The 12,288-nt window shown below is 34.8% G+C and overlaps 1 protein-coding gene across 2 annotated transcripts; it reads left to right on the forward strand.

Annotated features, from left to right (window-relative positions):
* Positions 1-658: 658 nt before the first annotated feature.
* On the forward strand, positions 659-10,639 carry VPS15 (protein kinase family protein / WD-40 repeat family protein). 2 transcript variants are annotated; one of them, XM_068647422.2, is made up of 12 exons: positions 669-1,155; positions 1,960-2,082; positions 2,184-2,229; positions 2,392-2,552; positions 3,210-3,289; positions 3,604-3,709; positions 3,901-4,077; positions 4,171-4,480; positions 4,595-7,278; positions 9,057-9,304; positions 9,381-9,480; positions 10,244-10,639. In XM_068647422.2, exons 1-12 carry the CDS (start codon positions 883-885, stop codon positions 10,418-10,420), a joined length of 4,485 nt encoding a protein of 1,494 aa, XP_068503523.1. In that variant the 5' UTR covers positions 669-882; the 3' UTR covers positions 10,421-10,639. The 2 variants fall into 2 exon arrangements, with proteins under 2 accessions (XP_068503522.1, XP_068503523.1); XM_068647421.2 differs by having other exon boundaries at positions 659-1,155; positions 4,171-7,278.
* Positions 10,640-12,288: the final 1,649 nt, after the last annotated feature.

Raw genomic sequence — 12,288 nt, forward strand, 5'->3', positions numbered from 1 at the left:
AAAAAAATCTGAATGTTTTATATTTAATTAAACGGTTTGGGATATTCTTCTTCTTTATCTTCTTTTGCTTTCACTTGCTGTAAAAAAATAAGAGTAAAAGAAATAAAAACAAGGAATATTAACAATTAAACAATCAGAATTTATACCACTCATATTGATTGATCAGAACAAAGTAAACTATAATAGAAATATCTTTAAATTAGCGGGAATGAAAACAAAGTAAGTTTTTGTGGTTTAAATTTTTTAATATTTCTTTTTCTTTTTATTCTTTTTTCTGTTTGAGTCACTTTTTACAATTCAATTTAAATATTTATTTGACTCATCCTTTTTAAATAAATGTAATGCAAACAGTTTCTTTCAAATATAATATTAAATATATATTTTTTTTAAATTTAAGTAATTATAAAATAATAAAATAATAAAAAAATAAAATAAAATAAAATATTGATATAAGGATAGAATAAAAACAAATCTCTGTATAACAAAAAACAATTTTTTTATATATAAGTAATGATTAAAATGAAAAATCTTTTTATATATAAATATAAACAAATTTTTATTATTAATTTATATAATTTATAATTATATAATATATAAATTCTTATTTAATGTCTTATATTTTAAAAAATATACGTATTTTTTATTCGTATCCGTATGCGAGTCTATGTATGTAAGTTACATAGGTAAAGAATCATTTCACCTTACTGCGATGCCAAAGATTCTGTTTTATCGGAAGCGCGTTTGCATTCGGAATTGGAAGTTCCTTCCAAACACACACTTCCATTAATAATCCCAAACATATTTATTTGTTCAGCTGAGAAGAATCGCTTAATCACAATGGGAAGAAGCAGTAGAAGAAGTTAATCGCCAAGCGGAAGCGCGATGGGGAACAAAATCGCGCGCACGACGCAGGTTTCGGCGTCGGAGTACTACCTCCACGACCTCCCGTCCACCTACAATCTCGTTCTCAAGGAGGCCTTAGGTCGCGGCCGTTTCTTCAAGTCCATTCAGTGCAAACACGACGAGGGTTTGGTCCTCGTCAAGGTCTATTTCAAGCGCGGCGATTTTCTTGATCTCTCCGACTACGAACGCCGTCTCTCTCAGATCAAACAAATTTTCAGCTCCATCGATCATCCTCACGTTTGGCCGTTTCAGGTCTCCCTCTGCTTTCTCCAATTAATTCAATTCTCTTCTGTATTTAATTAATCAATGTATTAATTCAGTTTTAGAATGTTCGATTTAGTGTGCTCTGAAAAATTCAGGTTGATAACGTTGAAGTACTAGCTAATGTGATTTTAGGTAAATGTAAATTTTAGCTCCGCTTTGATGATTGATTTTTACTCTGTAATTGATTGAGTTGAAGTAGATTTAGGTGACTCTTGCGTGAATGAAACAAATATACTGAGTTTATGTTTGGTGACTGCTGAAATTTACAGCTGCTTTGTAGGAAAAAAATTGTGAAAAGAAAACTGAAAATAGTTTTGTTTTTGCTTCTGAAAATTTGTATGTTCCTTTTCAAATTTATATGTTTTTGTTCTTCTTGTGTAAAAGCTGATATTCTTTTGTTGCAGTTCAAGGAAATTGTTTTCGACCTCTTTCAGCAAACTTGCGTAAATAAAAATTATGTTTTATTATAATCGATTGTTGAAAAATACATATAAGTAATTTAATGTTTGCAACTGTCTCAAACACACCCTATCTCTGTTTGGTTTATCATCCAACTGCAGTAGTTTGCGTCAAAGCATAAACAGCTAGTATTAGCTTCTGCTTCATTTTGTAGTTTGAAGTGTCTTTAAACACAACCAACATAAGTTGCTTTAGAATAAAGACATCAAAAACAATTTTAACGAAAATTAATTTTGGAAAACCTATTTTTGTTAAAAATAAAATTTGTTGACACTCATCCAAAAATCACGCTCTATTGTTTGGAACTGAGCGTGTGAGAGTCTTGTGTTGCAGTTTTGGCAAGAAACGGACAAAGCAGCGTACCTTTTGAGACAGTATTTCTTCCATAATCTGCATGATAGGTTAAGTACTCGACCTTTTCTTAGTCTTGTTGAGAAGAAATGGTTGGCTTTTCAGGTATTATTCATCACTCGTTCCCTTGTCTACTCTTTTAGTTAGCATTGGATGGAGTTGGAGTTGGATTTGTTTTTGTTAACTTGTTTGGGGGCAATGTGCAGTTGCTTGTAGCTGTAAACCAGTGCCACGAGAATGGAGTATGTCACGGTAAGTCTTGATTTAACTGAAGTCCTTCCTGTAAAGATGTACACAATAAAAAAATAGAGGACAGATTAGAGTAGGACTTATTATCTGATGATATTAGACCTTCTCTTATCACGTCTTGACTGTGCATTGATGTTATTTGTATAAATTTGTATTTTGTTTAAGGTGATATCAAGTGTGAGAATGTGCTGATTACCTCCTCCAATTGGCTTTACCTTGCTGACTTTGCATCTTTCAAACCCACATACATTCCGTATGATGACCCATCTGATTTCTCTTTTTTCTTTGACACTGGTGGACGAAGACTATGTTATCTTGCACCTGAGGTTTGTTCTTTTTCCTTCTTGTCTATTTCATTTATTTTTTGTTTTATTTCTTATTTGAATTGTTTGCTCGTCCAAGATGCATTTTTTGCTGCAACTGAGTTAGAAGTTAGATCAACAACATATGTTGTTAAACTGTTGATGTCACTGGGTATTTTCTCTTATTCCTTGTTTTAATCGATTTTAGTATAAAGATGCAAATGAGTGCTTACTAAGTAATCCTCTGTTTATAGGCTTAAATTAATTAAGAATTCAGCTCGTGGACCTTGATGGATTGATTAAACTAAGACTCTTACGCTATGAAATATTTGTTACAGGCTTATAAATAAGGCACATCTGTGCTTAAGAATTGAAACTAACATGAAAAAAAAATATGTCATGATCTTAGAGGGCCAATTTCTGGACACTTTTTTGTCGATCTAACAATTTTTTTGACCTTTATTGCAAAATTATTGTACAGGTATCTTTTTGACCTTTATTGCTCAGTTTGTTATGATCTTTTTTGTTTTACTAAAATAGAAAATGCAGTTAGTGATGGAAACTGTTAATCCTTTTTGTTCCACTGATTACATGTTTTCTTGTTAGTAGTTGTTTATACCTAACATAATTATGTTATTAACCCTCTCATTCTCTCTATTTCTTTTTGGGCGTGGCTTTCAGAGATTTTATGAACATGGAGGCGAGATGCAGATGGCACAAGATACCCCCTTAAAACCCTATATGGATATATTTGCTGTTGGGTGAGCATTCTTTACTGCAAGAATCTTAACGTAGAAGATGTTTTAGTTTTTCAACCATCCATGTTTCAGGCTGGAAATAGGAATATTTATGCGCACGTAATTTAATTTACTGATTAAAGCAATCCAGAAAATAATTGATCTGCAAGGCATTATACTGCTGTAATTATTGTAGGTAGAGGTGATATTTTATTCTACTATTGATTTTGATTTTATATAAATTTATATTGAACCTTGACGCTCTGGGTCTATTTTCTTGTTATGCTTTTGTTCTTTATTTTATTTTCTAAGTTTGAAATATCATTTTACATCTTCAGGTGTGTAACTGCTGAGCTTTTCCTTGAGGGGCAGCCACTATTTGAACTGTCTCAACTTCTTGCTTATCGCAGAGGGCAATATGATCCAAGTCAACACCTTGAAAAAGTATATACATACATATGTGTATATATGTACATACATACACACACACACACACACATACACATACACATTTATATTTATGTTTGTGCTTGTTAGTCTTGTTTGGTATTCCTGTAGTACCATCAGTAGACATACCCCACATATGTTCATGATTTACTTTCTAATATTTTATATGTATTCTCTATGGGATGCAGATACCGGATATTGGAATCCGTAAAATGATATTGCACATGATTCAGTTAGAACCCGAGTCCCGATTTTCTGCTGAAAGATATCTGAAGGAATATGCTGCAGTTGTTTTTCCGATTTATTTTTCACCATTTCTTCATGATTTTTACCGTTGCTGGAGTCCTCTTCATTCTGACATGAGGGTATACCAATTTGCTGAAATATTTTTTACAATGATTTGACACTTTCTGTAACACTTGTTTATTTTATCTAATTACTTTCACCATTCTGCGTAGGTTTTACTATGCCAAAGTGCTTTTCCGGAGATACTCAAACAAATGATGAACAATAAGCCATCTGATGATGCAGGTGCTAATTCCGGGGAACTTTTGGAAGAGATGGTTGCTAAAGAAAGTGTGAGTTTCTTGAAGGATTCACTGAGGAAGAGAGAAGACATAGGCAAAGGCTTAGTCCATGATAACTATGAAGTTCTTGGTGATATTAATGGCATACCGAGGGATGCGAAAAGAAATAATAATCCATCCGATGTAGCAGGAAAGGCACATAATTCAACTTTCCCCGAAAATCTAACAAATCTTCAAACTGGTAAACTGCTTCAAACTATCTCCAATGCTTTTCGAGGGAATGACCATCCCTTTTTGAAAAAAATTACTATGAATGATTTGAAATCATTGATGTCTGAGTATGATAGTCAATCAGATACATTTGGAATGCCTTTTCTACCGTTACCAAAGGATAGTATGAGATGTGAAGGCATGGTTTTGATAACTTCTTTGCTGTGCTCTTGCATACGCAATGTCAAGTTGCCTCACCTGAGGAGGGCAGCTGTACTCTTGTTGAAGGCTTCTGCTCTATATATTGATGATGAAGATCGTTTGCAGCGTGTTATACCATATGTGATTGCAATGCTTTCAGATGCAGCAGCAATTGTCCGTTGTGCTGCTTTGGAGACTTTGTGTGACATTCTTCCCTTAGTGAGGGATTTTCCTCCCAGTGATGCGAAGATATTTCCTGAGTATATTTTTCCAATGCTTTCTATGCTTCCTGATGATCCTGAGGAAAGTGTGAGGATATGCTATGCCAGCAATATAGCTAAACTGGCGTTGACTGCTTATGGATTTCTGATACACTCAGTAAGCTTGAGTGAGGCAGGTGTCCTTGATGAATTGAGTTTGTCACAGAAACCATTGACATCATCCACTCAGACCTCTGGAAGAATGAAGAGGATAAATGGTGATGTTCAACTTCTGCAGCTGAGGAAATCCATTGCGGAGGTTGTCCAAGAACTTGTTATGGGTCCTAAGCAAACCCCAAATATAAGGAGAGCACTTCTTCAGGATATTGGCAAACTGTGCTACTTCTTTGGTGTGAGACAGAGTAATGACTCTCTTTTACCCATTCTTCCTGCTTTCTTAAATGATCGGGATGAGCAATTAAGGACAGTATTCTATGAAAAAATAGTTTATGTCTGCTTTTTTGTGGGGCAAAGAAGTGTAGAAGAATATTTATTACCTTATATTGAGCAAGCTTTAAGTGACATGACAGAATCAGTCATTGTTAAAGCCGTAGAATGTATGTCTATTCTATGTAAAAGTGGTTTCTTCCGGAAGAGAACATTGCTTCAAATGATAGATCGTGGCTTTCCTTTATTGTGTTATCCTAGTGAATGGGTACGGAGATCAGTTGTCTCTTTTATTGCTGCTAGCAGTGAGTGCCTGGGTGAAGTAGATTCTTATGTTTACCTTTCTCCTGTTATACGGCCTTTCCTCCGCAGGCAACCTGTGTCTCTTACTTCCGAAAGGGATCTGCTTTCATGTTTAAAACCTCCTGTCTCAAGACAGGTTTACTATGAAGTCTTGGAGAACTCTAGGAGTTCAGACATGTTAGAAAGACAAAGAAAAATATGGTATAGTTCTTCACAGTCTAAACTATGGGAAATGGATTTACTGAAAAAAGGAATTGAAGAGTTGGACTCATTGAAGAACTGGAGTGACAAGCAACAAGGTCCTGGGGTTCAACAAACTGTCGGCACTGCCTTCCAACAGCCAGGGATAACTGATTGTGACAAAGCTGAGGCAAAATTGAGAGATATGGGAGCCTTTATGCATAATGATAGCAATGTGGGGCATCGTGATACCCAAGGCTTGGAGAAGTTACAGTTTTCAGGATTTATGTCACCAAATTTTAGTGGCGTGAACAGTTTGACGTTTGAAAAGCCATCAGAAGGCATACCTCTGTACTCCTTCAGTGTGGACAGGCGAGGAATGGGAGTGCCCCCTGCTGCATCTGATCCTCCATTGCCAATGAATTCTCTGGGTGTTAGTTCATCTGCAATGCCTTGGGTTAATCCACTTAGCAAGTCCTTTAATTTGGCTAGTTCAGTTCCAGCACCAAAGCTTTTTTCTGGTTCTTTTAGTATCAGCAATGGCTCTAAACAGTTCCATCGAGTGGTACATGAACCAGATGCAAGGGAAAATGAGACGGCCTATATTAATAGCACATTTCAAGATTTGGGATCATCTGCTAATGTTAAAGGTACTTCAATTGCACTGGAAGATGCAACTGCCCAAACTGATCTATCAGGATTTCCATCCTTTGCTCGAGCTTCCATACCCGATTCTGGTTGGAGGCCCCGAGGGGTGTTGGTTGCACACCTCCAGGAGCACCGATCAGCTGTCAATGACGTTGCTATATCTGCTGACCATAGTTTCTTTGTGAGTGCATCTGATGATTCTACAGTCAAGATTTGGGATTCCAGAAAGCTAGAAAAGGACATTTCATTCAGGTCTAAGCTAACTTATCACCTGGAGGGAAGCCGTGTGTTGTGTGCAGCAATGCTTCCAGGTTCTGCTCAAGTTATAATTGGAGCATCTGATGGATTTATTCATATGTTTTCTGTTGATCATATATCTAAAGGTCTAGGACACGTTGTCGAGAAATATTCTGGAATTGCTGATATCACAAAGAAGGATATCAAAGAAGGTGCCGTACTCAACCTCTTGAACTGCCCTGTGGATAATTATACCATTATGTATAGCACACAGAATTGTGGCATTCATCTGTGGGATACTAGGTCAAATTCCAATACCTGGAATCTTAAAGCTACTCCTGAGGAGGGCTATGCTTCTTCTCTAGCATCAGGGCCTTGTGGTAATTGGTTTGTATCAGGGTCATCCCGGGGGGTTATTACACTTTGGGACCTGAGGTTTCTTATACCTGTTAACTCTTGGCAGTATTCTCTTGCTTGCCCTATAGAAAAGATGTGTCTCTTTCTTCCTCCGTCAAATGCTTCTCTGTCTTCAGCTGCTAGACCCCTTGTTTATGTGGCTGCTGGTTGCAATGAAGTTTCTCTTTGGAATGCGGAGAATGGTAGCTGCCACCAGGTATGAGGCTAACTGTTTTTTCTTTGTTTATAGACATTAAGAAGCTATATGTGCTACAACTGTTGAACTTCTGGCAAGTGTACCAAAATCAACTGTAGTATAATAGTTTTGAAAGTAAGAGAGTTAAACACACAGGGAACAAATCCAATTAAAATTCAAAGTTTTAATACTCACTAAGTATAGATACATAGAGAATAATGTTGTTCAAGAAGGATTGATGGTGAAAAGAACTAATTGCATCTAAAAGTGTAAAGAGTAACAAGGTAATTTAGTTAAAGAGTTCAGTGAGTGAAACTGGATTGAATTTCATCTATCTCACTTGTCTGTATTCTGAATAGTAAGATATATAGCATTCGAAACCATTGATATTGATGCCACCTTCTAAGTCATTTATATTGATTCCTCAAGTATAAAATTCATAAGAAAAATCTCCTAAATATCCATTGCTCGGATATTTAACCGATTATCCAGCATTACGATCGGATGTTGTAAAGCAATCGATACATTGAAATCTATTCCTAGTATTACAATATATCAAGTATTTTCATTCAAATCAGTTTGTATTCTTCCTAGTATTACAATATATTGAGTATTTTCGTTCAAATCAGATTTTTAGAAATACTTTCCAGTTAGATCTTAAAATTGAAATCAAGAATCTATTGATCAAATAGAATCCATCAATTAGAACAAAACAAATTACCGTATACAAATATCATCAGAATACATCTGAGTTCAAATCCATTACATTCAATCCCAAGAAGGAAGTTAGCCACTCATGGCAGTCATTACAAGCACAAAGATTGGATAAGATGTGAAAGAAAATATGATCCATGCTTTTTTTCTCTTCCTTGGTCCAGAGCTTCAACAAAAGTGTGTTCTGTCCTTTTTCCCCCCGCTCCTCATTTGTTTCAAGTCCACTCTTTATTTGGATTAATGAATTCTTGCTTGAGCCTGCCAATTTTCGCCCAGGCGAGAAGAGTACTTGTACTTCATCATGAAGAAAATTCTTCTTGCCCAAGCGAGTCAATTCTCACTTGAGCAAGAATGACACTGAAAATAATCCACTCTCTGGACAACTCTCTCTTAAGCGAGCTGATTCTCACCCAGGCGAGGATGTCATTGCAAGTCACCCGTTTTCCTAAACAATTCTCGCTCAAGCGAGCTTCTTCTAGATTGAGCGAAGATTTCACTGAGAAACTTCCTTTGGATACTTCTAGCTTGAGCGAGATTGTTCTAGCTTGAGCGAGATTGTTCTAGCTTGAGCAAGCAACTAGAAAAAGCTTCATCTTTGCTCTTTTTTCTTGATTTCTTCATAAGTCTTTCAATCCTTTCCTTCCATCCTTGATTACCTGAATTGTTTACAAAAGGTGGGAACAAATGACTCTAATTATCTCAAGACTCACATATATTTTGATTCAATAATTCTAAAATTAGGGGTAATTGCTATCTCATAAATACAATCAAGAGACCATAAGTGACACAATTTCCATATGTAAATTCACTAAATATTGACACTTATCAACAAAATGCAGTTGCAACAAATATTCCAGCTTAGTACAAAGTTCTATTTATCCAGAGAAATATGGTTTTTGATTGAAGTTCACCAGCATTTGTTTTTATCACTAGTACTCGAGTTGTCGTATAACTTAATTTCTTATGAGATGGTTCAATAAGACTTATTACATGACCTGTACCCAGATTTCTTCAAATCGTAGGTATTATTTCATTTTAGTAATATTCTGGTTATTGTCTTTTACAATTAACAAATCTTCTCACAGGTCCTAAGGATGGCCAATTATGACAGCGATGCCGAAATGTCTGATCTGCCTTGGGCCTTGGCCAGACCTTCAGGTAAGCCAACTTCTCAATCAGATCTAAGACGGAATGTTAATCGGAAGTATGGAGTTGATGAGGTAAACGAACCTCCTTCTCGTCTTCCTGGTATCCATTCGTTACTTCCCTTGCCTGGGGGCGATTTGTTGACTGGAGGCACTGATTTAAAGATACGTCGGTGGGATCATTACAGGTTTGTGCTGAACTTTCAATATTTATTTTTCTTGTGAGAATGGTCTGATTGAATCAATTTGTCTTCTTTGTTACAGTCCTGACAGAAGTTACTGTATTTGTGGACCAAACATAAAAGGAATAGGAAATGATGATTTTTATGAAACAAAATCTAGTTTTGGGGTGCAAGTTGTACAGGTAATTTATGTTTCAGTAGGTTGTGTTTTCAAGCTTCTTATTTGTTATGTGCATGAATATTTGCTTTAAGGGCGAGGTTCTCAATCAGCATAGGTACAAAAGCTGGGTTATGGTTTGTGTGACTGAATAAAATATCAATGTAGGTACTTCAACCATCCTAGAGATATGGCCTGAGTTGTTAGCTTTTGGTTGGTTCAGTCCAACCATCCTTTTTCTTCACTCTGGTGTTTTCTGTCCCAACTGCAAGGGATTAGCCAATGATTCCTTTGTTGAACAAGTCAAGAAATTAGACGTACCCAACTATCCTTTTTCGAATATTTGCCAAAATAATTACTTTTCATGATTTTCTTAAATAAAAGTATTGTTCAAGTCAGTCTTCCTTCACAGTTTTTCCTTTGTTGAAACTTTGAGAAAATATTGGTATTTGTTATAGATCAGATTGAGAGGTCATTTCTATATAATGTCTTGTTGAAGTCTTTTTTTTAAACAATGTTGAGGAGAGGAACAAGGGAAAATAAATAGGCTTCAAGAGGGAATGAAGGATAGGATGACAGATTAAAGCATGGGTGGCAGGAACCTTTACATTCTTCAGTAAATACTGTGTATTGAATGCCTGGATCCTTGTTATCCTGCTGAATAATTGACGAGTTATATTCATGGTGCCTTCATAATGCTGTTTTGGATATTCTTCCATCTCTGTCAACTTTTCAACCTCTTAAGATATACAAGTAGCTAAGCTTTTATCTTTTACTCTTATAAACAGGAGACAAAAAGACGTCCTCTTACAATCAAGCTGACAGCAAAGGCGATTCTTGCGGCTGCTGCCACTGATTCTGGTGGTTGCCATCGTGACTCCATTGTTTCTTTGGCTTCTATTAAGTTAAACCAGAGACTCTTACTTTCAAGTGGTAGAGATGGGGCCATCAAGGTTTGGAAGTAAATTTCTGAAGTTATTTTGGTTATTCTGTACATAAGTAGTAGGGTCACATCTTAGTTTAGTCAATATTGTACATGAATTAAGTTATAGGAACTAACCCACCAGGTAGTGATTAAAGCCAGTTTCTGTGTATATTTTTCCATTTTTGTGTACACCTGATCAATACCGTAGGTATTATTATTGATAGTTTCATTGACCTTATCTTATTATACCCTTGAGTAAGTAGTTGGTGATTTCCTCTAACAATGTTGATAATATTAAGCAGACACCTTAATGATTATTTAAATGTACAGAAAGTGAATGAATTCGAGGAGAAAATAGTATGGAAGTAATGTGAATGGAAAAGAAATTGTAAAAATTGTTATATTAAAGATTATTATTATGTTCTTGGTTTTTTTTTTAAGAATGTATGTAAATTTTATTTGAACAGTGAATAATTTTGATATTAAAAGTTTAGAATAAAATAGAAAATATAATGAGTATGAAAATAAGTGTAATATTTTTTTTTAAATTTATTTTAACATATTAATTAATATGATTTCAAAATACTTACATATTTAAATTAATATACTGGAAAATTGATTCTGAATTAAACAGGTTTAAAAATATTTTATGTATAAAATATATTGAATTATATATTCATATTTTTAAATATGATATTAACCATAAATGAAATTAATTTAAAATTAATTTTAATTAAGTAGAAGGAAGATTTTAATATAATTGAAAATTATTTAAGATTTAAAATTGATTAAATAAAAATAATAATTTATAAAAGTGAAAATAATATTTAAATTTCTTTTAATATAATTTCATATTTCTATATAGTTTTAGTTCATTTTGTTAATATTGATTTTACAAGAAAACAAAATTACTACTATCAAGTAATTATAAATATTCAAATATTATTTATTTTATCCAACAAAGTTTTATATATCAATAATAATAAATAATTCATATTTTTTTACTCAAATTCGGTCATACTTTCTGCAATTTTTTTCAGGGTTTGCATTGCGCTCACACAAGTAATTTCATGTGTTATTTACGGCTAGGTAAGGAGGCACGTCCATTAAAAAAATCACAAAAAGAAGATACGGGGTAGAAAAGCCAGAACCTTTTGTTTTCGGAAAACCAGTTTTGTTCACTCTGGGTCTGAGAATTACTATGCCTTACTCCTTGGGTATTTTGGTCTAAAATTTTTACCAGACATTCCTCACTGTGTCTACTGAGTTTTCGCGTAGATTTGACCTGAAATTTGTCGAGTTTTGTCCCAAATTCAAGCGAGGTTCTTACATGGAATTTCAGGAAAAAACTATTTCGGGACAATTTTTCAGAAATTTTGTGCAAAACCAAAGCTATCCTCTACCGAAACTTATGAAATTCTGCCATAGTTTCTGATATTTTTTTCTGGGTCCGTATTGCGCTGAAAAAATTCACACAAGTACTTTCATGTGTTGTTTTCGGCCAGGTAAGGAGGCACGTCCATAAAAAAATCACAAAAAGAACATACGGGGTAGAAAATCTAGGACGTTTTGTTTTCGGAAAACCAGTTTTGTTCACTCTTGGTCTGAAATTTTTACCAGACATTCCTCACTGTGTCTACGGAGTTTTGGCGAAGATTTGAGCCCCAGATTCCTCCCACAAGATTGGCGATAAATTTTTCATTCATCACTGCCAGGGCAGGAAGGACGAATCGTTTGTGTGTGAAACTGTTTGATTTTTTTCCTAGGTGAATACTCATCCGTTTGACCTAAAATCTGTCGCGTTTTATCCCCAATTCAGTCGAGGTTCTTACATGGAATTTGAGGAAAAAACTATTTCGGGAAATTTTTTCAGAAATTTTGTGCAAAACCAAGGCTATCCTCTACCGA

The sequence above is a fragment of the Phaseolus vulgaris genome, chromosome 4, assembly GCF_051622355.1.
Source record: "Phaseolus vulgaris cultivar YP4 chromosome 4, ASM5162235v1, whole genome shotgun sequence".
NCBI lineage: Eukaryota > Viridiplantae > Streptophyta > Magnoliopsida > Fabales > Fabaceae > Phaseolus > Phaseolus vulgaris.

Bases quoted from the DNA above. Each gene is read 5' to 3' on its own strand.
- VPS15 (XM_068647421.2), top strand. From the start codon at position 883: ATGGGGAACAAAATCGCGCGCACGACGCAGGTTTCGGCGTCGGAGTAC. The intron at 1,156-1,959 runs GTCTCCCTCTGC...CTTGTGTTGCAG, and splicing joins CTCACGTTTGGCCGTTTCAG to TTTTGGCAAGAAACGGACAA. The intron at 7,279-9,056 runs GTATGAGGCTAA...ATCTTCTCACAG, and splicing joins AGAATGGTAGCTGCCACCAG to GTCCTAAGGATGGCCAATTA.